General features: G+C 40.5%; 1 protein-coding gene across 3 annotated transcripts in view; it reads left to right on the forward strand.

The window, feature by feature from the left end:
- The window catches only part of LOC143041528 (N-acetylglucosamine-1-phosphotransferase subunits alpha/beta-like), a 142,691-nt gene that overhangs the window by 50,686 nt on the left and 64,207 nt on the right, over window positions 1-27,798 (forward strand). For all 3 annotated transcript variants that reach the window (XM_076213509.1, XM_076213511.1, XM_076213510.1), the window contains exons 10-11: window positions 11,209-11,460; window positions 12,191-12,308. In XM_076213509.1, the coding sequence (XP_076069624.1) occupies window positions 11,209-11,460; window positions 12,191-12,308 (370 nt within the window). The remainder of the gene's footprint in view (window positions 1-11,208; window positions 11,461-12,190; window positions 12,309-27,798) is intronic.

The raw sequence follows: 27,798 nt of genomic DNA on the forward strand, positions 1-27,798 counted from the left end.
ATTTGCTGCCGACCAATTTGGTATTGCTCTGCTACTGTACAGTTCACATAACATCCCAATTTTACAAGTATATCTAAGAGATAATTGTGTATTACCTCTGGACTGTAGCATATCCCATGAAAATCCGTACGGCTGGGAAACTAAGGACTCAGGTTCCGAGGCAGAAATGAATGAATGATATGAACGCACATGTGAATGAAACACAGCACAGATAATGTGGCAATTGATGCTTACATAGGGAAAAGTGTATTGGCTAATGTACCTACAACTGCCGACCAGTTTTTTTTTTTTTTTTTTTATATTAAGATAAAAATATATATATATATATATATATATATATATATATATATATATATATATATATATATTTCCCGCATCCGACCTAGTAATGGACCAAAAGGTCTCCTGTCGGCATGCTCCGCCTTTGTAATCCTTTGTAAACTGTTGAACACGCAAATACGCATCCCATGGCCATAGGGGAAAAAAATCCTGTGCCTGTAAACTTTCAGGTTTCCTTATTATAAACGGCCATAGGGGGGAAATTCCTGTACCTCTAAACTTTCAAGTTTACCTATTTATAAACGGCCATGGGGGAAAAAAATCCTGTAACTGTAAACTTTCAGGTTTCCGTATTATAAACTTCTGTCTTTCATTAGCAGCAAATGAAACATATTTTCCTATGCTCTATAGTATATACATTATTTACAAATATCTATACCACTCTAGTATATCTTTAGAGTGTGATATACCTCAAAACACGGGTCCAGACAAAGAGCCGTGTCGCAGGGCACACACATGAACCTCGTATCTTTGCGTTGCTTTTGCCGGAGTGTGGTGGTGCGGCAGACGTGACAAGGCTTTTGGGCGTTTTTCTTGGCAGCTGTAGGTGGGATATACTTGGGAAAATGACGACCTGTGAGACGTGTAGGGTCGTCACCATGAGATGCTCGTCGTCGTCCTGCTGTAGGAAGAGGCTCTGAATACTGTTCAAGAAGCTGTCTTATTACCTCCCTTGTGAAGTCTTGGAGTGTCGGCTTCTCGCCAGTTTTGACCTGGTACAGAATATGGGCGTTGAGGACAGCACAGTCAATCAGATGAAAAAGCATCTTTTTGTACCATTTCATTGTTTTCCTTGAACATTCCACAGATGACATCATGCTGTCACTTTTATCTACAAGGCGCATGTTTTGATTGTAGACAATAACAGCTTCAGGTTTGTCGATGAAGGTGTTTGTGGAATGGTCAATGTTCTCACTCCTTTGGAACTTTGGTTCGTGGACACTGGTGAGGAGATGAACGTCTCTCTTGTCCTTCCATTTCACTGCAAGAATGTTGTTTGCCTGCTTGTGAACATTGCCTTTTTGCAGTCCGATAGGGAATTTCGCCATAAACTTGTGATTTGGCTTTACCGTGCCACAGGCCCCAGTCATTCTCTCATGCAGATAGTGGAACAGTGTAGGACTGGTGTACCAGTTGTCAACAAAAAGTGTATGTCCTTGACCAAAGTAAGACTCAAGCATGGTACTGACAACGCTTCCTGATATGCCCAACTTCTTATTCTCTTTGATGTTTGTTCTTGCCCCAGTGTACAAAATCATGTCTAAAATGAAACCAGTTTCACAGTCACAGAGAACAAATATTTTTAGGCCAAATCTGTGGCGCTTGGATGGGATGTACTGGCGAAAGTGTAAATTACCACGCCACAGTACCAAACTTTCATCAATGACTAAATTTTGAAATGGTTTGAATGATGACTTGAAACTATGGCAAATGTAGTCAAAGATGGGCCTTATTTTTCTCATTTTGTCATCATCAGTTGGCTGAGTGTTATCTTGGAAGTGTAAGGCTTGTAGCAAAGCAATGAACCTGTTTACCGACATGACTTTACTGAAAATAGGCTGGCGAAGCAGTGGATCTGTCGACCAGTATTCCTTATAATTTTGCCTTGGAGTGAGCCCCATCAGCATAACTAAAGCCAAAAATGAGTACATTTCATTTATATCTGTTTCCTGCCACTGCAAGAAACGAGAGTGTGGGTGGAGTATTTTACCTGCTATCATAAAACCATAAAACTTGTTGCTTTCTTTGACTATATGAGCCATTATGTCTTCCGTGAAAAACAACCGAAAATACTCACTCTCTGTGCTGCAATCATGAACGAGTCCATGTGGTATACCACGACCAGGAAGATCAAACTGAAAATCTGTAGGCAAAAAGTCATTCCCATCTCTCCATTCCCATTGTACATCAGCATCAACATTTATTGTTTGGTGTTGAGCCTGGGATGTAGATGGTGTTTGCGCTTGGCTAGCGAGGTCATGCAGTGGCTGAGAAGCTGATAGTGAGGAAGCACCTACTACAAACCCAGACTCCTCATCATCCCTTTTCCGCTTCCTGCTGGAATGAACAGGAGCAGACTCACTTTCATTTTCATCATCACTCCCCCTGTCTGATAGTATATAATCAGTCATCATTATCGTCCTCCTCAGAGAGATCACTGTCCCCCAACTCTGTGACATTATCGTCATAGAGAACACTCTCTATTTCCGCCGATGTCAAGCCCCGGGGCATGGTGCAGGATAACACGTGCGAGCAGGGAAGATGTGACAGCGCGTCTGGATAGCATGCATGGCCGGCTTATCACGCCGCAGGGGTGCCAACACAACCGACGATGACTCTACGCATGAACACAAAATACCTTGAAATTGCTATTCAAGTTGGAATAATATAAAAATAGCTGATCTACTAAACAGGATTTTGAGTATATTGATAAGTAATCATGACACCACTGATATATTTCTATAAAAATACCTATTTCTTCAATAAATCACTCGTGGTCATGGATACATTCAATGAAATAGACCACAGCAATACAATAAAAATCAGAGTGAGCTTTCAAAATCATATTTAGGAATAGAAAAGACATCTTGAACCATTTCTACAAGTTTAGGTGCCGTGAAGTAAAAGAAAAGATGATCCATATATATACGTACTAAACACTTTCCCTCCCGAACGTATATATACGTACTAAACACTGCGGGTTAATGGAGCGGTGAGTGATATGATTATGAATATGTTTCCGGAGGCTGGTTTTTGGTGGTTGTGGAGGAAGAGAAGAGAGTATCTGTGTGTGATAGAGGTCTTTGGGTGTTGTTTTAATGTTTCTTGGTGTGTGTGGGTGTTCTGCTATGTAGTGTAGCGGGTGTGATGTGTTTGTGGTGGCTGCGGCAAGTGTTTGTGTGCCTCTCATGTCGAGGTGGTCCTTAACTTTGAGGACTTTTGTTTCATGGTGTAAATAGTCTGTAGGTGTTGTATTTGTGCAAACAATGCATACGCTCAGTGATGAATTATGCGAGCCCAGCCTCGGCCCCTAATCTCACTAAGACACACCACAACACTCTTCAAACCATACAAAACAAAACCCTAAAGACAATTACAGGATACATAAACACAACACCTACAGGAAAGGGAGTTGGGAGATAGGGTTGATGAAAGAGTATTAGGATGGTTTGGACACATGGAAAGAATGAGTGAAGAAAGACTAGTAAAAGAGGTATGGAAGGCAGATGTGGAGGGAGTGAACTTGAGGGGATGTCCTAGGATGAGGTGGATGGATGGGGTGAAGGGGGCTTTGGGGAAGAGGGGAATGTCTGTTGAGGAAGGACAGGAGAGGACAGAAGACAGGGGTGAATGGAGAATGGTTGTATATGGATGATGTTGTGATGCATGAGGTGGAATGGGTGGGGGGATGGGGGGTGAGGTAGTATGTGTGAGCAAAATTTGACACAGCCCGAAGGGATTTCTCCCCGTCTTCTCCTTTTATGCATGGTGGGACGGAGAGGGGGGGTCGCCGATTTAATGAAGCAGCCTTGCTGTGGATGTGCTGTGTCTTGCGACACTGCTTCTGACCCAGGGCAGTGGACAAGGTGCAGGGATGACCCGTCATCCAGGAGGTGCTGAGATGAGAGGGAGGGTGGAGGGGTGTGGAGTGTATTCAGGGATGGAATGGGTGGAAATGATTTTATGCCTTTTCCTTTTTGGCTACCTCCCTTGTAAGGGGGAAAAAGCCTTATTATATGTATGTATGTATTAATATTCAGAGTGAGAGAACAAGTAATAGAGCCGTATCTTTATATTGTGATGCATCATCATACATCAGGCAGCTAATGCTGCCTGTGAGAATTTGACGCATATTGAAGAGGTTAAGGAACAGTGAAGAGGTTTTACAAGAGTAGTAGAGCCTGTGTTAGAATTAGAAATGGAGAGAATGAATGGTTTGAGGTAAAGGTGGGACTTTTCCAGGGATGTGCCATGTTGCCATGGATGTTCAATTTATACATGGATGGGGTGGTGCATGAGGTGCAAGGGTAATTAGCCAGGGATTGGAGATGGTTAAAGAAAATAGAGAAAAATGGGAGATAAGCCAGTTGTTGTTTGCTGATGACACAGGGCTTGTAGCAGGATCAGAGGAGGGATTGAGGAAGTTAGTGACAGAGTTTGGGAAGGTGTGTGAAAGAAGGAAGTTGAAGATAAATGTGGGTAAAAAAAAGGTGATGAGATGTACAAGGGGAGAATGTGGCAGCAAATTGGAAGTGAGTATTAAGGGAGAGAGACTGGAGGAAATGGATAGTTTTAGATACTTGGGTGCAAATGTGGCAGGAAAGGGAGGAGTGGAGGTGGAGGTAGAATGTAGATTGAGAGAAGCAAGTAAATGCCTTGGTGGATTAAAAAGTGTAATGAGAAATAGACATTTGGGAATGGATGCTAAGAGGAGGTTATATTTACCTAGTTGTAATATACGGGAGGGGAGCTATGCCTGTAGTGACCCATCATGGAGTGATTGTGCCAACAGCACTGTATGGGGCAGAAACATGGAACATAAGAGAGAAAGAGTGGAGGAGTTTGAATGTGTTTGAGATGATGTGCCTGAGAAGTATGATAGGGGTTACTAGGCTGGACAGAGTGAGAAACAAGGAGGTGAGGAGAAGAACGGGGCTGGAAAGGGAGTTGTTGTTGTTGTCGTTCCCTAGATTGTCTCTCCGAGCAGTCCCGTCTCCCCAAGGAATCCCATGGCCAGAACGGGGTTTTCCCACAAATCCTTTATAGAGTGTATGTTGTGTTGTTTGCATGCATGATTGTGTATAATGCAGTCTTCCATTATGTGTTGTATGGTATGGGATGAAGTGTTACATCCTGGGCAGCTGTTCACAATGCGGTCATCCAGCCTCTTCTGGTAGCTTAGAAGTGCTGGGTGGTGGCCGCACCGCAGTCTGGCCAGGTGGACTCTGTCCTTTCATGAGAGAGGATTCAGAAGGGTGGATATCAAGGGGTCTGGCATGCAGCAGTGTGTTGTCTTTCAGTGTGTTAATGGAGCGGTGAGTGATATGATTATGAATATGTTTCCGGAGGCTGGTATTTGGTGGTTGTGGAGGAAGAGAAGAGAGTATCTGTGTGTGATACAGGTCTTTGGGTGTTGTTTTAATGTTTCTTGGTGTGTGTGGGTGTTCTGCTATGTAGTGTAGCGGGTGTGATGTGTTTGTGGTGGCTGCGGCAAGTGTTTGTGTGCCTCTCATGTCGAGGTGGTCCTTGACTTTGAGGACTTTTGTTTCATGGTCTGTAGGTGTTGTATTTGTGCAGCCTGTAATTGTTTTTAGGGCTTTGTTTTGTATGATTTGAAGGGTGTTGTGGTGTGTCTCACTGAGATTAGGAGCCCATGCAGGACTCGCATAATTCAACACTGAGCGTATGCATTGTTTGTATATTGTTATATGGTTGGGAGATACGGTTAATGAAAGAATATTGGGATGGTTTGGACACATGGAAAGAATGAGTAAAGAAAGATTTAAAAGAGGTTTGGAAGGAGTGAGAATGAGGGCAACCAAGGATGAGTTGGATGGATAGGGTAAAAGGGGCATTGGGAAAGAGGGGAATGTGTGTTGAAGGATGAGAGATTAGACAGAAGATAGGGGTGAGTGGAGAATGGTTGTATTTACCTAGTTGTATTATACAGGAAGGGGAGCTGTGTTCATAGTGACCCATCCTTGTATCTCTCAGCATCTAGTTTATTCTGAGGTTCTTGTATGGTTTTTGCACACACTATTGTTTCATCCAATTTGTTCCAGATATACACCACCATGTGGATTTTTTTTTTTTTTTTTTTTATCTCTCTCCCAGAACTTCTTTAACCATCCGTTTTAAATTTCTTTTCATGTCCTCTTGTTTTTCTTTTATCCCACTTTAATAAATCTCTGTCAAGGACTTTCATGCTTCTGTAAATGGTCAGTAGATCTCCTCTTTCTCTTCTTTGTTCCAGGGTTGATAGTTCCAGTTTAGACAATCTTTGTTTATATGTCAGTTTTGAAATTGTTGGTGCCATCTTTGTCATTGCTCTTTGGATTTTTTCATGTTTCTTTATTTCTTTTTTTGTACTGGTGTCTATAGTGTTGCAGCATACTCCAATCTTGGTCTTATCAGTTTGACTAATATTTTTTTTTACCATTACTTCATCCAAGTAATTAAAAGCCACCTTTATTGATCTTGGTAAATTGTAGGTTTCTCTGACTATTTTCTTTATATTTTTTTTGTGGTGACATGTCGGTTAATAATTACTCCTAGGTCCTTTTCAGAGCTATTTTTTTTTACTTCCTTTGTACCAATTTTATATTGCCCTGATATTCTTTTCTTGCTTTTACAAACTCCATTATACTACATTTCTTGATGTTGAAGTTCACTTCCCACTTTTGGCTCCATTACCAGTGTGTCCAGGTCTCTCTATAGGGATTCAGTCTTTTTCTGTACTTACTTTCTTTAGTAGTTTTGCATCATCTGAAAAGAAGTTCATATAACATTCCACACCTTCATCCATGTCATCTATATATATAGAACATTGTGGGACTCCACTTATCATTTCTTCCCAGGTTGAGTTTTTATCTTTAAGCACCACCCTCACCCCCCCCCCATGCAAGAAATCTTCCATTCATTTCAATAATTTTCCTTGTACACCTGCTGTTGTTTTGAGTTTTCTTAGTAGCTTTTTTTGTTATACTTTATGAAATGCCTTTTGTAAATCTAGGAAAGCACAATCTGCCCAAGCATCCCTTTCTTGCATTATATCTGTTAACTTTGAATAAAAACAAGTCAAATTTGTGGCACATGATTTTCCTTCTCTAAAGCCAAATTGTTTTGGATTTAGTATATTGTTTTCTCCCAAATGTTTAGTCCATCTACTTTTGATAACTTTCTCACATATTTTAGCTATTGCACTTGTAAGGGAGACTGGTCTATTATTTGTTGGGTCTTCTTTTGCCTCCCCTTTATATATTGGTACAATATTTGCATTTTTCCAATCTTGTGGTATAATTCCTTCTTTGAGTGAGCAATCTATTGTATATATTTTGTCCATTAGTTCATCTATACATTCATTTAGTATCCAATTAACAATTCTGTCTGGACCGTGTGATTTTCTGACTTCAAGGTTTATTACTTGATTCCTTATTTCTTTCTATGTCACAAATATTTCTTTCATTGGGGGGATCTTTCTCCCTTTCGTTTATCCTAATTTTGTGTATTTTTCTTTGTGAATACATATTTAAAATGTTTTTCATAATTTCACCCTTTTCTCTATCTATATATTCTGTATTAGCTTGCTGCAGTTTCACGTTTCCTGTTTATCTTTTAATTTGCCATTTACATATCTGTAGAATAATTTAGGTCGATCCTTACATTTGTCTATTATATCTTTTTCATAGTTAATTTTTTCTTCCCTGCATATTTTTACATATTCATTTCTTAGTTTGATATTTGCCACTTAATCTTTTTTTTTTCAATCTTTCCCAAGCTTTGTCTCTTCTATCTTTTGCCTCACTACATTTTTTGTTGCACCAGCATTTAATGTACACCTTTTCCTGTTTTTGTTTTGGTATGTATTCCTTTATTATAGATTTCTTTCAATATCGTTCATTTCTCTTCCATTTTTTCTTCATTAAAGAATTTTTCCCATTTCACTTTTTGAAAGAATTTTCTGAATTTCTCAAAACTTGTTTTGTTGTACATTAGTCTTCTCTTTCTGTGTTTCTCATTTCTTCCCAAATAGATTTCCTCTTGTAGTTCGAACTTGATTAGTATGTGGTCACTTTCCAGATGGTGTCTAGTATTCCTTTTTATCCACAATTTCAGGCTCCAGTGTAAACATTAAATCTAGTCTCAATGGTACTTCATTATTTTTATATGTGGTATTTTCTTTTACTCATTGAGTCATTGTGTATTCAGTGGTCATGTCCAATAGTATATTTCTGCAAAAGTGGGATTCATGGAAGGGAATAGGGGAGGGTGAGGGAGTATGAATGAATGCCATCTCTCATTAACAAACTATATAAATCATTAGTTCATCCATATTTGGAACATGCTGTTTCCTTATGGTCTCCGAATCTCATTAAAGACATTGACAAACTGGAAAAAGTACAATGGCGACCAACAAAACTGATTCCAAATATCAAAAATAAACCATACAAAAATTGACTAAAACATATTAATCTGTTTTCCCTAAAAAGCATAGACTCAGAGGTGACTTAATACAGGTCTTTAAGATTCTAAAGGGAATTGACAACATCAAAAGTGACAAAATTTTCACACTGAATGAGAATCAGACAAGAAATAATGGTCTTAAACTGTCAGGAAATAAATTTAATTTGGAAATGGGTAGAAACAACTTAACTGTGTAGTTAATGAATGAAATAAACTTCCTGCAGAGGCAGTGGAATATAGTTCAGTTCGAAGCTATAAGATTCATTTAGATAGGTACCTAAGCAAGATGCTATAATGACTGCCATTTATTATGTATCATTTGTTTATTTGTTTGTTATTATTTGTCTTTATAATTATTTGCCTGAATTTCATTTATTATCAGTTAAGGGGGTACGTGACACCTGGGGGGGTGAATTTGGTCAAGATATGGCATTTTTCAAAACTGTGTTCAAAATGTTCGTATACCACTTAGAAATAAATCCCGACAAATAATTTTCCAGCCGCGCGCAATTTAAAGGTCCTGGGTGAGGTTTAAAAGGACAGATTTAAAGGCGCAACCCACACTAGAGGGAGGCGTGCCACTTAGGACCTTCAGGCGCAGCGAATAACGTTGAAATTTGATTGAATTTACACTCGCCCAGTGTATCAACGGCCAATACGATTGTGGAGGGGAAGGAAGGAAGGTGGAGGGAGAATATTTCGCCAACTTTGTGCGAAACTAAGCGTTAGTTCCCGGCTAGCTCTGAAAAGGGAAGTTCGCATGTCTCATGAGCTCTCATTGCAATCTATTACTTTAGCTAGTACATATTACTCTTTAGTACAGTCATCATGGGTAGCAAAAAGAACAAAAGAACATCACAATGACAAAAAACAGCAGTTAAAGATGGCAAGCAGTCAAAGACGACTAAAGATCTCACCACCTCTCACTCCACCACTGCCCTCACCTGCACCTCTGTGACGGTGACAGAGGTAAAGGACAACATTAGACTAAACAATTCAAAGAGGAAGATTAAATCCAAAGAAGAAAGCAAGAGGAAAAAGATCAAGGCTATACAGGAAGAAGAAAGAAGAAGGGACATCATATGATGCTGGAGGGGGTGCCCTACCAACATAGATTGGCGAGGGGAATCTGATGAGGAAAGAGAAGGCGCCCACTACTGGAAAATAAATCTCTTTCCAATGATTTAGATACCCTGAAGACCCCCAGCAGAGAGGTTTCATATGAAGAAACAGCCAAAGGTGAAAAAAAGCAAATTATATGATGTTGTCGTCTGTGCGTCGTCACTACTGTGACATTCTTATACTTTAGTTTTTCAGTATTTAAAGTACTTGTAATTGAAATATGTTGATAATCTTTACTGTACTTATTATATAATAAGAATTAAGCCATGAAAAAATCAGTCAAATTGGTGAAACTATAAGCAAGTTACAGATATATTCATATTTCAAGTTGCCATATCTCCGTTCGATATTTTTCTACTTTTTTTTAATCATAAAAAATCTAATATTCATCAGATTTAGATGAAACTTACAGGGAATATTACTTTTAGTAACTGCTAGGGCTGATCGTTCCAATATTTTGAATAGGATGAAAGAGTTTGGAGTAATAATGGAAACGAGCAAAAAAATTGTATTTTTCACGATTTTTGCCAGACATTAAAATTGAAATGCCTGTATGCAAAAGTATAAAGGAAATTGTTCAATTACTCAATGATCGGCCCTAGGTGTGCCTACTGACTAATCATAGCCAAAAAATAAAACAAATTGGTCCACGAATAATGGTGCTGTGCACTTTTAAATGTTGCTACTGGTATACGTACATGTGTATATGTGTACATATGTACATACACCATTCTGCTTCACCTAAAATGTAGGCAATATGGATACCTATTTACCTGAGAAGTTTCAGCTCTTTACTCTAAATATTTTAGAAAATGACCTCCAGGTGTCGCGTACCCCCTTAAATGTTAATTTATTATTATTTACTATTTACCTGTTTGTTTATTATTTAACTACACCTATGCATTTATTTATTTATTTCATTTATTATTATTTATATTATTACATATACCAAAGGCTTTTCCCCTACACGGGGGTAGCCAAAAAGAAAAAAAAAAGCATAATTTTTATTTATTTATCTACCATATATATATATATATATATATATTATATATATATATATATATATATATATTATATATATATATATATATATATACATACATACATATATATATATATTTTTTTCCATCCAACCCAGTTGTGGACCATAAGGTCTCCTGTTGGCATGCTCCTCCTTTGTCATTTCTTTGTAATTTTGCCGCAGCCCAAAGTGATTTCTCCCCATCCCTTTTTCTACATGAGGGGAAGGAGGGGTGGGGTCCTGATTAAATGAAGCTGCCTTACTGTGGATGTAATGTGTCTTGCTACATTGCTTCTGACCCAAGGCAGTGGGCAAGATGCAGGGATGACCCATCATCTAGGAGAAGCCAAGATAAAAGGGAGGGAGGGGCGGCAAATGGAAGTGGAGGTTGTGGGGATGCAATGAGTGTGAGTTGATTTTATGTCTTCGTTGCTGGCTACCTCCCTTGTAAGGGGAAAAGACATTGGTATATGTATGTGTTTTAGTACTTCTATTGCAACATGAGGTGAGTGTATTTTAATGTTCTTTTTCAACTCTTGCAGGTTTACTTAGCCTGGTCATTGCCTGAGTGTGCTTCAGGGTGCCCAGGTTCATGGCTGGGTGATGGTTACTGTGATACGTCTTGTAACACCTCCAATTGCCAATGGGATGGTGGTGATTGTGCTGACAATAGTATAGAAAGTAATCCGGATCATAATTTCCTCGACTTTGATGATAATAACTTGTTCAATAAAGATTCTTTCTGTTCTCCATCGTGTTCTGATTCATGGTTGGCAGACAAATTTTGTGATTATGTGAGTATTTTATCATTATTTCATTTTAACTTTACTATGCTCTTATTCATGTAACTCACCTTGGTATAAAGGCAATTGAACAAGTCTATATGTCTTCATGCTTCAATACACCTTGTTAGATTTTGATGTGTGGCATGCTCCTCCTTTGTAATCCTTTATAGGTGTTAGAAATGAAACCAAGGAAACAAACGTAATTTCTTTGTTGACGGACATTCCTCTTGCACCAGAAAAGTTCTACCTCTCTTTATACCAAGTATTTCTTCCCCCATATAAGATAGGTAGCCAAATCAAAGACATGCACCCACTCCCACCCATCCCATTCCTATCCACCTCCCATATTTCCTTTGTTTACCAAAAAAGTTAGACATCATAAATGGAGAATGGAGACACAGGAGTATAGTTCTATTGCTAGATATTACAATTCAGTCAGTATAATTAAGTAAATACTTCTGTGGCTCCCCAACATTTCATTTAATTCATGTAAGGTGCTATTTTCATATGGTTCAAGCAGCAAGGAGTGAAATTGACCTATATGTCAATTTCACTCCTTGCTGGGAATGAAAGGGGTGAAAATGTTTCTCAGTCACACTCAACCATCTCTCCTTATAGTATCAGTATATGACATTCAGCCTTATTACTGATGAAAAAATCTGTGCATCTATTTATTTAAAGATACAGCATATGTATGTCAGGAAATTCATTATAGAACTATTTTCTTTTTGTTGTACAGGAATGCAATATAGAAAAATGTGGGTTTGATGGAGGGGACTGTGGACTATCATCCTTCTCCCAATTGTATCAACTAAATGTGCCTCAAGAAGGAAATACATCATATCATATACCCAAAGGTAAATAACCCTATTATGGTTTTCATCCTCTATTGAGGTCATGGGTCCTCTGCAAGAGAGACCGGGGGCAACAGATTGATTGATTGATCCTCTTTACCTAAAGTATTTGTTCTGTCTCATTATTTTGATTGTGATTGATTCATTCAGTCAGTCCATTTACCCAGGTTTCTTGGTGGAGACCTACAGCTCCAAGGTAACTGGCTCCAGTCAACAGTTGGGCTCATACATCACTAAAGGAAGAAATACTGTGTTGTTGTCTAGGGATTGTTTGTGAGGGACATTGTAGAATGAGGTGCTTTGTATTTACCTAGTTGTATCTTATGGGAAGGGAAGCTATGCTCATGTTGTCCCATCTTTGTATCTCGTAGTGTCTAGTTTGTTCTAAAATTTGTATATGGTTTTTGCACACACAATTGTTTTTTCCAGTTTGTCTACCACTGTATGGAAAACCTTTTTAAGGTCTCTTCTATAACTATACTTTTTGAGTTTTTTTCATGTCCTCTTGTGTTTTTCTTGTCCCAATTTAATAAGTACTCTCTATCAAAGACTTCCGTGCCTTTCATGATTCTATAGATGGTCAGTAAGCTGCCTCTCTCTAGTCCTTGTTCCAAAGTCGGTAATTTCAATTTAGCCAGTCTCTCCTCATATGACAGGTTTGAAAGTATTGGGGCCATTTTCATGGTTGCTCTCTGGATTCTTTTAATTTTCTTTATATTCTTTTTGGTACTGGGTGACCATAGTGTTGCAGCATACTCCAGTCTAACATAACATAAGACATACATACATATACCAAGGCTTTTTCCCCCTTACAAGGGAGGTAGCCAAAAAGGAAAAGGCATAAAATCATTCCCACCCATTCCATCCCTGAATACACTCCACACCCCTCCACCCTCCCTCTCATCTTAGCACCTCCTGGATGACTGCAAGAGACCATAAAGCCTACAATAGGCAGCTCCGTATCCATCACCACCTGATGTGTCATAATAATCGCATTATAAAAAATATAGTCAGTGCTCAATCGTTCGTTCTCTTTCACCCGTGCATTTTGATAACTATAGAAAATTGATGAAGCCAGTTTAGAGAGAATGGAAATTACATAGGTACGACAACAATAAGTATAATCAAGATGGCGACGTCGGCATCATCGAGTACCCACTTGCTCCTCATGCCGCCTACGTAGGCGTCACTGTATGGAAGTGGTTAATAATTACCACTGCACTTCTATTCCCTAGCAATGAAACCTAATGCTCTGTTAGCGTTATTTCTGGCGCTAATGCATTGCTTCCTGCTTTTAAGGTCCGGACTCGCCAGAACTCCCAAGTCCCTCTCGCACTCAGTTTTCTCTAAAAGTGTGTTATCTAAGTCGTACCTATTTTTGGGGTTGTGTAGCCCTATGTTTAACACGCTACACTTAGAGATATTAAAGTTCATTTGCCATTTCACCAACCATGTTAACAATTTATTAAGATCATACTGCAGAATCTCGGCATTGTCTCCTAACCTAATTAGGCATCCTGGGGTATTGGCTGCTTGTTATTGTGGCAAAGTAGCATGCAGTCGATACTTTAGGGTCTATATGGGGCGCCCCTACGGACCAGAGCCACACATCATTTTGTCTATGATAGAGGAAAACTCTGTTCATAGAGAAATGATGACACTTTTATACTACGACTGTCCCTCCGTTATGCTGTCCCCCAACCCCTTGTTGCTGTCCTGTACCATTTCTCTGAGTATTTCTTTTTCTGTGGTGGGGGAAAAGAATACTGCCACCAAGTATTCCCACTTGGATCGTAAGAGGCGAGAAGAAAGGGACGGGGATTGGGACTAGGCATCCTTCTCCTTGTAGCCCCACAGGGCACATTCCTAAAAGTAAAAGCAAAGGCATAAGAGGGTCTGGAATTTCTCGGACCAGCACCCTAAGGTTTGGGTCTTTTAATGTGCGTGGATGTGGTACAGATGAGAGTAAAAGGGAAGAGATAGGTAGTATGTTTGTGAGAAGAAAGATGGATGTGTTGGCTTTGAGTGAAACTAAGCTGAAAGGGAAGGGCGATTGTAAGTTTGGGAGTGTAAGTGGGAGGTTATCAGGAGTGAAGAGAGGGCGAGGGAGGGAAGGGGTGGCTATACTAGTAAGTGAAGAGATAGGTAAACGTGTAGTGGAGTGGAAGGAGGTTTCCTCAAGGATAATGTGGATGAAGGTGAAACTGGGAAGGGAGATGTGGGTTTTTGTAAGTGCATATGGGCCTGGCAGTGAGAAGAGTGTAGAAGAAAGGGAGGCCTTTTGGATAGATTTAAATGAGTGCATAGAGGGTTTAGGGAGAAGTGTAAATGTAGTAGTACTGGGAGACCTTAATGCTAGGGTAGGAAAGGATCCAATTGATGGAGTGGTTGGGAAATGTGGAGTTCCAGGAAAAAATCGTAGTGGAGAGTTGATGGTGGAAATGTGTCTAGAAAGAGAGTTGATGATAGCAAATACAGTGTTTCGGAAGAAAGTCAAGCATAAGTACACATGGGAGAGGGTGGTGGATGGAAGGGTGGTAGATAGAGTGTTAACCACTTCAGTACGGGACTTAAATCTCGCGGGCAGCAGCCAATGCCAGCCGTATGACGTGTCGTAATAATACTCGCATCATAAAATATAGTCACCGCTTATATCGATCGTTCTCTCTTTCACCCGCGAATTTTGAAAACCACAGAGAATGGGATTCAGGGCGCATTTGGGAGAATGTAAAAACACAGGGGCGACTACAATAAATATAATCAAGACGCCGATATGGCAGCGTCGCGAATCCACTTGCTCCTCATGACGCCTACGTGTGCGGCACCGTATGGAAGGGGTTAATGGACTATGTAGTGGTAAATAGGATTATGATAGGAAGAGTTAAGGATGTACATGTGCTAAGGGGAGAGGGTGGGGGAATATCAGATCATTTTTTGGTGGAAGGTAAGTTGATAGTGGAGGACAGATGGAGAAAGAAGCAAGGGCCAAAGGGTAGGGAGGTGCATAGAGTGAACTCTTTAAATGAAGAGGAAAAGGAGAAGGAGTGGGAGGGAGTGAAGGATAGAGTAGAGCTAGGTGTGGAGGAGGAATGGGGATGGTTCAAGGAGGGAGTCACAAAGTGTGCAAAGATGGTGTGTGGAACAAGAAGGACAGGAGGAAATAGAAGGAAGGGTAGTGAATGGTAGGATAAGGAAATGAAGAAGGTTGTAGAAGAGAAGAAGCGAGCTTACACAGATTGGTTACAAAATAGGACGAGGGAGTCATATGAGACGTACAAAGAAGAGAAAAGAGAAGTAAAGAAAAAGGTAAAGGAGGCAAAGAGGAGAGCAGATGTAAAATGGGGTAAGAGTATGACAGAAAATTTTGAAAGTAATAAAAAGATGTTTTGGAAAGAAATTAAGAGAGGAAGAGGAGGCAAATCAACTGGAGAAGAAAAGGTAAAAGGTGCAGATGGAGAGATGATAATGGAAGAGAAGGCAGTAAGGGGAAGATGGGCAGAATATTTAGGGAGTTGCTAAATGTGAAGGAGGATAAGGAGGGAAAGATAGCTGCAGTGGGAAATGCTAAGAAAATGAGTGATGAGTGAGGAAAATGGAGGAGAAATAAGGAAGGATGAAGTGAAGGCAGTTAAGATGATGAAAGCAGGTAAGGCACCTGGTCTGGATGGATGCCATGCAGAATGTCTTAAAAAAGGAGGTATAGTGATGGTGGACTGGTTGGTGAGGTTATTTAATGTTTGCTGGAGAGAAGGTAGAGTGCCGGAGGACTGGAGGAGTGCTTGTATAGTTCCACTTTACAAGGGAAAAGGGGGCAAGTGTGAATGTAGTAGTTTCAGAAGGATTAGTTTGTTAAGTGTAGTTGGGAAGGCTTATGGGAGGATCTTGATTGAGAGGATTAGGAGAGGAACAGAGGGAGTAATTGGTGAGGAACAGTGTGGATTTAGGACAGGTAGAGGTTGTGTAGATTAGATCTTTATGGTAAGACAGATATGTGAGAAAGCTATAGGAAAGGGGAAGGATGTTTTTTGGGCCTTTATGGATCTGGAAAAGGCTTATGACAGGGTAGACAGAAAGGCACTGTGGGAGGTTATGCGGATATACGGGATAGGAGGAAAGCTTCTCGGAGCTGTCAAGAGTTTTTACAAGAGTAGTAGAGCTTGTGTCAGGATTAGAAATGGAGAGAGTGAGTGGTTTGAGGTAAAGGTGGGACTTCGTCAAGGATGCGTTATGTCACCCTGGCTGTTCAACTTATACATGGATGGGGTAGTGTGAGAGGTAAATGCAAGGGTAGTGGGTCAGGGATTGGAGATGGTTAAAGAAAATGGAGAAAAGTGGGAGGTGAGCCAGCTGTTGTTTGCAGATGACACTGCGCTTGTGGCAGGATCGTAGGAAGGATTGAGGAAGCTGGTGACAGAGTTTGGGAGAGTGTGTGATAGAAGAAAGCTGAAGATAAATGTGGGTAAAAGTAAGGTGATGAGATGTACAAGGGGTGAAAGTGGCAGTAATCTGGAAGTGAGCATTAAGGGAGAGCAACTGGAGGAAGTGGAAAGTTTTAGATATTTGGGTGCAAATGTGGCAGGAAAAGGTGGAGTAAAGGTGGAGGTAGAATGTAGATTGAGAGAAGCGAGTAAATGCCTTGGTGGATTAAAAAGTGTAATGAGGAATAGAAATTTGGGAATGGATGCTAAGAGGAGACTGTATGAAGGAGTGATTGTGCCAACAGCACTGTATGGAGCAGAAACATGGAACATAAGAGAGGAAGAGAGGAGCTTGAATGTGTTTGAGATGAAGTGTCTGAGAAGTATGATGGGGGTTACTATGCTAGATAGAGTGAGAAATGAGGAGGTGAGGAGGAGAACAGGGGTGGAAAGGGAGCTGGGAGATAGGGTTCATGAAAGAGTAATAGGATGGTTTGGACACATGGAAAGAATGAGTGAAGAAAGACTAGTAAAGGAGGTATGGAAGGCAGATGTGGAGGGAGTGAACATGAGGGGACGTCCTAGGATGAGATGGATGGATGGGGTGAAGGGGGCTTTGGGGAAGAGGGGAATGTCTGTTGAGGAAGGACGGGAGAGGACAGAAGAGAGGGGTGAATGGAGAATGGTTGTATATGGAAGATGTTGTGATGCATGAGGTGGAATGGACGGGGGGATGGGGGGTGAGGTAGTGTGTGTGAGCAAACTTTTGACGCAGCCCGAAGGGATTTCTCCCCGTCCTCTCCTTTATATGGGGGGACGGAGAGGGGGGGTCGCCAGTTTAATGAAGCGGCCTTGCTGTGGATGTGCTGTGTCTTGCGACATTGCTTCTGACCCAGGGCAGTGGATGGTGCAGGGATGACCCGTCATCTAGGAGGTGCTAAGATGGGAGGGAGGGTGGAGGGGTGTGGAGTGTTTTCAGGGATGGAATGGGTGGGAATGATTTTATGCCTTTTCATTTTTGGCTACCTCCCTAGTAAGGGGGAAAAGCCTTGGTATATGTATGTATGTATGTATTTTAGTGTCGTCCACAAACTTACTAACATCACTATTTATCCCATCGTCTAAGTCGTTTATGTACATAATGAACAGCAAGGGACCCAAAACCGAGCCCTGGGGGACCCCACTAGTAACATTGCCCCACCTAGATTTAATTCCATTTATGGTGACCTGCTGTTTTCTGTTACTAATCCAAGCTCTAATCCATTCTAACACTTTTCCTCCTATGCCATAGGCTTTGATTTTATTTAGTAATCTCTGGTGTGGCACCTTGTCGAACGCTTTGCTAAAGTCAAGGTAAATAACATAATTTTCATTGTTATCTGACGCCTTATATACTTTAGTGTAAAAGGATAGAAGTTTAGTCACACATGATTTACCCTTGGAGAAACCATGCTGTGAATCACGAATTAAATTATGCCCTTCGATATGTTCTCTGAGTCTATTTACTATTATTGATTCAAGCATTTTTCCTATAACCGATGTCAAACTGATTGGCCTGTGGTTGCATATAGACGATCTATCTCCCTTCTTAAAAACAGGAACAACGTTTGGATGCTTCCAAGCAGTTGGAATAAAACCAGTGTCTACCGATTTATTGAATATTTCAGTTAACTGGTCGCAGATTTCAAATTTACACTCCTTAAGGGGGGCCACCCCGGTGAATTTTTCACGAATATTTTTAAAATTTCACTTTTCACTTTTATCGGCTCAAGATGTCAGTCCTACCCGAAACTATCACTTGGTGAAGTTTTTTTTCTGAAAAATATTTTTTTTCCCCCTTCAGATGCCATTTTTAAATGACCCGGGGTGTTGCGTCATAGCCTGACGCGTGCGCTAGAAAATGAGGTATCATTCAATGCTTATAACTATGTAGAACTATCATTAAAATAATTTTTTCTTTATATAAATTTCGACAAATGGCATCTCTTCCCCACATGCGTGTGGTAAATCCTAGCTACTCACGTCCAGTACATACGGAGACATTACAGATAACGCAATGCTGCGTTCCTGTAATATTTCTTTTATATTCGTCTTGCAAGATGACTTACAAACGTAAGCTTACGTTATCGAGGATATCCAACTTCAAGAAGAGTAAAGGGCATCAAGACTCTTCAGATCAAGGAGAAATTAGCAGAGATGAAGGGGAGACAGCGTGTTATCGCCGTCCGGCTTATCACCTCCTCCTCCGCCACCACTCCCACCCACGCCACAACAGCAGTCACCCCCCCTTTCTCTTCATTCTCCAAGTCAACAATATATACACAATCATATGTGAAAATTTCATGCCAATCAGATGAATGCACATGGCATGACAATAAAAAAAAAAAAAAAATAGAAGCCGATATCTCGAAATGTTGTTTTTTGAACTTCAAATAATTTCACAAAATCGGTAAAAACTCTGATCAACTTATGTTAGGTATCAATTTATACTTCAACAAAAATAGAATTTTTTGTTGGAATTAGATTTTTCAATTTGTCCAAAAAAAAACGGGATTCAGGAGACCTAAAAAAAAAATTCGAAAAAAAATAAATTTTTTTCCTTCAAAGACAAAACAAAAAATTGAAAATCAAATCCAACAAAATGTAGATATATAAACAAAGTTTCTATGATAATTTTTTCAAAGCAATTAAGTGAAAAATGAATCTTGTGAAACAAAAAAAAGAAAAACACGTTTTTTTTTTTGTAGCCACTACCATTCATTAAAATTTCATGAAATTTACAGAATAGCATTTCTTTATACCAACAAACAACATATTAAAATTTCAAAGCAATTGGATGAACCAGAAGCGAGATATGAGCCCAAAGAGTTTTCGGGGGTGGCCCCCCTTAAGCATTCTTGGAAAATTTTTGTCTGGATCCGGAGATTTTGTAGCTTTAGTCTGTCAATCTGCTTGACTACTTCTTCTTTACTAATGCTGATATTAGATAAACTACTTTCTTCATCCCCTCTGAAAATCAGATCACAGTGAGGTACTTTATCCAACCTCTTATTAGTAAACACCGATAGAAAATAATTGTTAAACTCTTCACTCATTTTTTCCTCTAATTCTATCATGACATTTTCATCGTCTAGGCCTTATTATTGTGACTAATATTTTTTGTTGTTTGCTGACGACAGCGCTTGTAGCAGAATCAGAGAAGGGATTGAGGAAGTTAGTGACAGAGTTTGGGAAGGTGTGTGAAAGAAGGAAGCTGAAGATAAATGTGGGCAAAAGTAAAGTGATGAGATGTACAAGGGGAAAGAGTGGCAGCAAACTGGAAGTGAGTATTAAGGGAGAGGATAGGAAGTGGATAGTTTTAGATACTTGGGTCCGAATGTGGCAGGAAAGGGAGGAGTGGGGGTGGAGGTAGAATGTAGATTGAGAGAAGCGAGTAAATGCCTTGGGGAATTAAAAAGTGTAATGAGAAATAGACATCTGGGAATGGATGCTAAGAGGAGATTGTATTTACCTAGTTGTATTTACCAAGTTGTATTATATGGGAAGGGAGCTACGCTTGTGGAGACCCACTTTGTATCTTTCAGCATCAAGTTTTTTCTTAAAATCTTGAATAGTGTTTGCACATATACATATATATACTAAAGGCTTTTTTCCCCCTTACAAGGGAGGTAGCCAAAAAGGAAAAGGCATAAATACCATTCCCACCCACTCCATCCCTAATACACTCCTCTCCCCTCCACCCTCCACCCTCCCTCTTATCTTGGCACCTCCTAGATGATGGGTCACTGCCCTGGGTCAGAGGCAGTGTCACAAGACACAACACGTTCACAGCAAGGCCGCTTCATTAAATCGGCAACCCCCCCTTTCCATCTCCTCATGCATAAAAGGAGAAGACGGAGAGAAATCCCTTCGGGCTGCATCAAATTTTTCTCACACATACTACCTCACCCCCCATCCATCCATTCCACCTCATGCATCACAACATCATCCATATACAACCATTCTCCATTCACCCCTGTCTTCTGTCCTCTCCCATCTTTCCTCAACAGACATTCCCCTCTTCCCCAAAGCCCCTTTTACCCCATCCATCCATCTCATCCTAGGTCACCCCTTCGTGGTCACTCCCTCCACATCTGCCTTCCATACCTCTTTTACTAGTCTTTCTTCACTCATTCTTTCCATGTGTCCAAACCATCCCAATACTCTTTCATCCACCCTATCTCCCAACTCCCTTACCACCCCTGTTCTCCTCACCTCCTCATTTCTCACTCTATCCAGCCTAATAACCCCTATCATACTTCTCAGACACCTCATCTCAAACACATTCAAACTCCTCTCTTCCTCTCTTATGTTCCATGTTTCTGCCCCATACAGTGCTGTTGGCACAATCACTCTTTCATACAATCTCCTCTTAGCATCCATTCCCAAATGTCTATTCCTCATTACACTTTTTAATCCACCAAGGCATTTACTCGCTTCTCTCAATCTACATTCTACCTCCACCTTCACTCCATCTTTTCCTGCCACATTTGCACCCAAGTATCTAAAACTATCCACTTCCTCCAGTCACTCTCCCTTAATCCTCACTTCCAGTCTGCTGCCACTTTCACCTCTTGTACATCTCATCACCTTACTTTTACCCACATTTATCTTCAACTTTCTTCTTTCACACACACTCCCAAACTCTGTCACCAACTTCCTCAATCCCTCCTCCGATCCTGCTACAAGTGCAGTGTCGTCTGCACACAACAGCTGGCTGACCTCCCACTTTTCTCCATTTTCTTTAAACATCTCCAATCCCTGACCCACCGCCCATGCATTTACCTCTCGCACCACCCCATCCATGTATAAGTTGAACAACCAGGGCGACATAACGCATCCCTGACGAAGTCCCACCTTTACCTCAAACCACTCACTCTCTCCATTTCTAATCCTGACACATGCTGTACTACTCTTGTAAAAACTCTTGACAGCTCCTAGAAGCTTTCTTCCTATCCCTTATATCTACAAAACCTCCCACAGTGCCTTCTTGTCTACCCCTGTCATAAGCCTTTTTCAGATCCACAAAAGCCCAAAAAACATCCTTACTTTTTCCTATAGCTTTCTCACATATCTGTCTTACCACAAAAATCTGATCTGTGCAACCTCTACCTGTCCTAAATCCACACTGCTCCTAGCCAGTCACTCCCTCTACCTGTCCTAAACCCACAGTGCTCCTCCCCAGTCACTCCCTCTGTTCCTCTCCTAATCCTCTCAATCAAGATCCTCCCATAAGCCTTTCCAACTACACTTAACAAGCTAATCCCTCTGAAACTACTACACTCACACTTGTCCCCTTTTCCCTTGTAAAGTGGAACTATACAAGCACTCCTCCAGTCCTCCGGCACTCTACCCTCTCTCCAGCAAACATTAAATAACCTCACCAGCCAGTCCACCATCACTGTACCTCCTTTTTTTAGACATTCTGCATGGCATCCATCGAGTCCAGGTGCCTCACCTGCTATCATCATCTTAACAACTGCCTTCACTTCATCTTTCCTTATTTCTCCTCTATTTTCCTCACTCATCACGGTCATTTTCTTAGCACTTCCCACAGTAACTATCTTTCCCTCCCTATCCTCCTTTACATTTGCACACACTATTTCTTTATCTAAATTATACCAGATATCCAGCACTCTGTGTGGGAAGCTATTCCTTTTCAGATCTCTTCTATAGTTATCCTTTTTGAGTTTCTTTTCGTGTCTTGTTTTTCCATTGTCACATTTTAGTAAATCATTTCTATCAAGGATTTCCTTTCCTTTCATGATTCTATAGATAGTCAGTAGATCACCTCTTTCTCTTCTCTGCTCCAGTGTTGGTAGTTCTAATTTGGAGAATCATTGTTCATATGTTAATTTGGAAAGAGCTGGTAACTTTGTAGCTGCTCTCTGTATTCTTTCTAATTTCTTTATATTATTTTTAGTACTGGGTGTCCATAGTGTTGCTGTGTATTCCAGTTTTGGTCTTATTAATGTAACTAATATTTTTTAAAAATAATTTCTTAATCCAAATAGTCAAATGCCACTTTCATTGACCTTAATAGGTTGAAAGTTTCAGACTATTTTGTTGATATGTTTGTCCAGTGTCATATCTTTGCTGATTATTACTCCAAGGTCTCTTTCAGAGTTCACTTTTTTTATTTCTTCTTCACCAATTTTATAATTTTTTGATATTCTGTTTTTACTTTTTCCAAACTCCATTATACTACATTTCTTGATATTGAAATTCACTTCCCACTTTTGAGTCCATTTCCAGATTTTGTCCAGGTCTGGTTGTAATGATTCACAATCTTCCTCTGTTCTTACTTTCTTTAGTACTTTTGCGTCATCTGCAAAGAAATTCACATAACACTCCATTCCTTCATCCATGTCGTTTATATATATGGCAAACATGATTGGAGCCAGCACCAACCCTTGCAGGACACCACTTACCATTTCTTCCCATTTCAAGTATTTGTCTCTAATTACTACCCTCATTTTTCTTCCCAGTCAGGAAGTTTTCCATCCATTCCAATAATTTACCTCCAATGCCACCTATTGATTCTATTTTTCTTATTAATTTCTCGTGTGGTACCTTATCAAATGCTTTTGGTAGGTCTAGATAGGCTCAGTCTGCCCATCCATCCCTCTCGTATTATTTCTATTAGTCTTGAATAAAAGCAATCAGGTTTGTTGTACATGATCTTCCATGTCTAAATCCAAATTGATTTGGATTCAGTATAGTTTTTCATATGTTTTTGCTAATGTACTTGTTAGGGAGACTGGTCTGTAGTTAGTTGGATTTTCCTTGTTTCCTCCTATATATATTGGTACAATATTTGCATTTTTCCAGTCTTGTGGTACCTTTCCTTCTTTGAGCTAGCATTTGATTATGTTGTATATTTTATCCATTAACTCCTCTACATATTCTTTCAGTATCCAAGTTGCAATTCCATCCGGTCCATGCGAATTTCTGACATCAAGGTTTTTATTTGGTGGCTAATTTCCTTCTTGTTACAGTTATTTCCTTCATTGGGGGGGATTTCTGTCTCTATTCCCTCACAGGTGTGTTCTCAATTATGAATACCAATTTAAAGTGGTTGTTCATAACTTCTGCCATTTCCTGTTCTTCTGTATATTCATAATTTCCCTGGCGCAGTTTTTTCTATTTCTTGTTTGGTTTTTAGTTTACCATTCAAATATCTGTTAAACAGTTTAGGTTGTTCCTTGCATTTTTCTTTCATATGAAGCAGTGATTGTGCTGACAGCACTGTACAGGGCAGAAACATGGAACATAAGAGAGGAAAAGAGAAGGAGTTTGAATATGTTTGAGATGAAATGCCTGAAAAGTATGATAGGGGTTACTAGGCTAGATAGAGTGAAATGAGGAGGTGAGGAGGAGAACAGGAGTGGAAAGGGAGTTGGGAGATAGGGTAGATGAAAGAGTATTAGGATGGTTTGGACACATGGAAAGAATGAGTGAAGAAAGATTAGTAAAAGAGGTGTGGAAGGCAGAGATGGAAGGAGTGAACATGAGGGGGCATCCTAGGATGAAATGGATAGATGGGGTAACAGGGGCATTGCAAAAGAGAGGAATGTCTGTTGAGGAAGGACAGGAGAGGACAGAGGATAGGGATGAATGGAGAATGGTTGTGTATGGATGATGCTGTGATGTATGACGGGTAGTGGGTGGGGGGTTGAGGGAGTATGTATGAGAAATAAATTGATGCAGCCCGAAGGGATTTCTCCCTGTCTTCTCCTTTTCTGCATGAGGGGACGGAGAGGGGGGTCGCTGAATTAATGAAGTGGAAGTGCTGTGTCATGTGACACTGCTTCTGACCTAGGGCAGTGGACAAGATGGATGATGACCCCTCATCCAGGAGGTGCCAAGATAGGAGGGAGGGAAGAGGGCGGAAGGGAGTGTAGTATGTAGGGGATGGAATGGGTGGGAGTGGTTTATATGTCTTTTTCTTTTGGCTGCCTTTTGTGTAAGGGGGGAAAAAGCCTTTGGCATATGGATGTATGTAGTATTTTTTAACCATTTCTTTGTCTAAATACCTAAAATCCACCTTTATTGATCTTAGCAAGTTGTAGGATTTTCCAACAATTTTGTTTATTTATTGAACAGGGGACAAGTCATTTGAGGTAATTACTCCCAGGTCTTTTCTGACCCCACTTTCTTCACTTCCTTTGTTCCAATTGTCCTGATATATAAACACATACATACATATACCAAGGCTTTTTCCCCCTTACAAGGGAGGTAGCCAAAAACGAAAAGGCATAAAATCATCCCCACCCATTCCATCCCTGAATACACTCCACACCCCTCCACCCTCCCTCTCATCTTAGCACCTCCTGGATGATGGGTCATCCCTGCACCTTGTCCACTGCCCTGGATCAGAAGCAGTGTCGCAAGACACAGCACATCCACAGCAAGGCTGCTTCATTAAATCGGCAACCCCCTCTCCGTCCACCCATACATAACGGAGAAGACGGGGAGAAATCCCTTCGGGCTGCGTCAAAATTTGCTCACACATACTACCTCACCCCCCATCCCCCCGCCCATTCCACCTCATGCATCACAACATCATCCATATACAACCATTCTCCATTCACCCCTGTCTTCTGTCCTCTCCTGTCCTTCCTCAACAGACATTCCCCTCTTCCCCAAAGCCCCCTTCACCCCATCCATCCACCTCATCCTAGGACGTCCCTTCATGTTCACTCCCTCCACATCTGCCTTCCATACCTCTTTTACTAGTCTTTCTTCACTCCTTCTTTCCATGTGTCCAAACCATCCTAATACTCTTTCATCAACCCTATCTCCCAACCCCCTTTCCACCCCTGTTCTCCTCCTCACCTCCTCATTTCTCACTCTATCTAGCCTAGTAAACCCCCATCATACTTCTCAGACACCTCATCTCAAACACATTCAAACTCCTTCTCTCTTCCTCTCTTATGTTCCATGTTTCTGCCCCATACAGTGCTGTTGGCACAATCATTCCTTCATATAGTCTCCTCTTAGCATCCATTCCCAAATGTCTATTCCTCGTTACACTTTTTAATCCACCAAGGCATTTACTCGCTTCTCTCAATCTACATTCTACCTCCACCTTCACTCCACCTTTTCCTGCCACATTTGCACCCAAGTATCTAAAACTATCCACTTCCTCCAGTTGCTCTCCCTTAATGCTCACTTCCAGTCTGCTGCCGCTTTCACCCCTTGTACATCTTATCACCTTACTTTTACCCACATTTATCTTCAGCTTTCTTCTATCACACACTCTCCCAAACTCTGTCACCAACTTCCTCAATCCCTCCTCCGATCCTGCCACAAGTGCAGTGTCGTCCGTAAACAACAGCTGGCTCACTTCCCACTTTTCTTTCTTTTTTTTTAACCATCTCCAATCCCTGACCCACTACCCTTGCATTTACCTCTCGCACTACCCCATCCATGTATAAGTTGAACAGCCAGGGCGACATAACGCATCCTTGACAAAGTCCCACCTTTACCTCGAACCACTCACTCTCTCCATTTCTAATCCTGACACAAGCTCTACTACTCTCATAAAACTCTTGACAGCTCCTAGAAGCTTTCCTCCTATCCCGTATATCTGCAAAACCTCCCACAGTGCCTTTCTGTCTACCCTGTCATAAGCCTTTTCCAGGTCCATAAAGGCCCAAAAAACATCCTTCCCCTTTCCTATAGCTTTCTCACATATCTGTCTTACCACAAAAATCTGATCTACACAACCTCTACCTGTCCTAAATCCACACTGTTCCTCACCAATTACTCCCTCTGTTCCTCTCCTAATCCTCTCAATCAAGATCCTCCCATAAGCCTTCCCAACTACACTTAACAAGCTAATTCCTCTGAAACTACTACATTCATACATACATATACCAAGGCTTTTTCCCCCTTTCAAGGGAGGTAGCCAAAAAGGGAAAGGCATAAAAACACTCCCACCCATTTCATCCCTAAATACACTCCACACCCCTCCCACCCTCCCTCTCAGATATATATATATATATATATATATATATATATTTTTATTATTATTATTATTATTTTTTTTTTTTATATACTTTTTTCCGAACTCCATTATGCTACATTTCTTTATGTTGAAGTCTACTTCCCACTTCTGACTCCATTTCCAAACCTTGTTTAGGTCTCTCTGTAGTGATTCACAATTTGTTTCGGTTTTCACTTTCCTGAACAGTTTTGCATCGTCTGCAAAGAAACTCTTCTAACAATCCACATCTTCGTCCATGTCATTCACATAAATAGCAAACATTATTAGAGCCAATACTGATTCCTGTGGAACTCCACTCATCACCTCCCCCCAACCTGAAGACTTTTCTCTCACCACTACTCTTATTTTTCTACCATGCAGGAAATGTTCCATCCAGATTTGTAGGTTACCTTGTACCCCTCCTATGTTTTCCAATTTTATGAATAATTTTTCGTGTGGTACTTTGTCAAAGGCTTTTTGTAAGTCTGGGAAGCACAATCAATCCATCCATCACTTTCTTGTATTATATCTATTAGTCTGGAGTAGAAATAGGTTAAATTTGTAGCACATGATCTTCCCTACCACAATCCAAATTGTCTCGAGTTTATTATATTGTTTTCTTCACAAATTCTGGCTACAGTGCTTGTAAGGGAGACCGGTCGGTAATTAGTTGGTTCTTTGTTTCCTCCTTTATATATTGGTACAATGTTGGAATTTTTCCAGTCTTTTGGTATTTTTCCTTCTTTGAGAGAGCAAATTATTATATCTTTTATGTGGCATTTGTATCTGTGGCAAGGCCTATTCTATGTTAAAACTGTTTTAATGCTGGATTGTGTGTCCTGAATACAAGCATGGCACTGTGGTTCTTACTTTTGAGAGGGTTTTTCTGTTGGGTTGATGTCTTCGGGGGAAAGATGTTGGCTGAGTATTGAGTTTGGTGATCTGTTTTGGAGTGCTTGTGTAGTGATCTTTTGGAAGTTTGTGTGGCGATCTGAGCATGAATATGTTTTTGTGTGGATGTATTGTGTGGTACTGGTTGTAGATG

This window comes from Oratosquilla oratoria, chromosome 31 (assembly GCF_046742065.1).
Source record: "Oratosquilla oratoria isolate Oo_2021 chromosome 31, ASM4674206v1, whole genome shotgun sequence".
Classification (NCBI taxonomy): Eukaryota; Metazoa; Arthropoda; class Malacostraca; order Stomatopoda; family Squillidae; genus Oratosquilla; species Oratosquilla oratoria.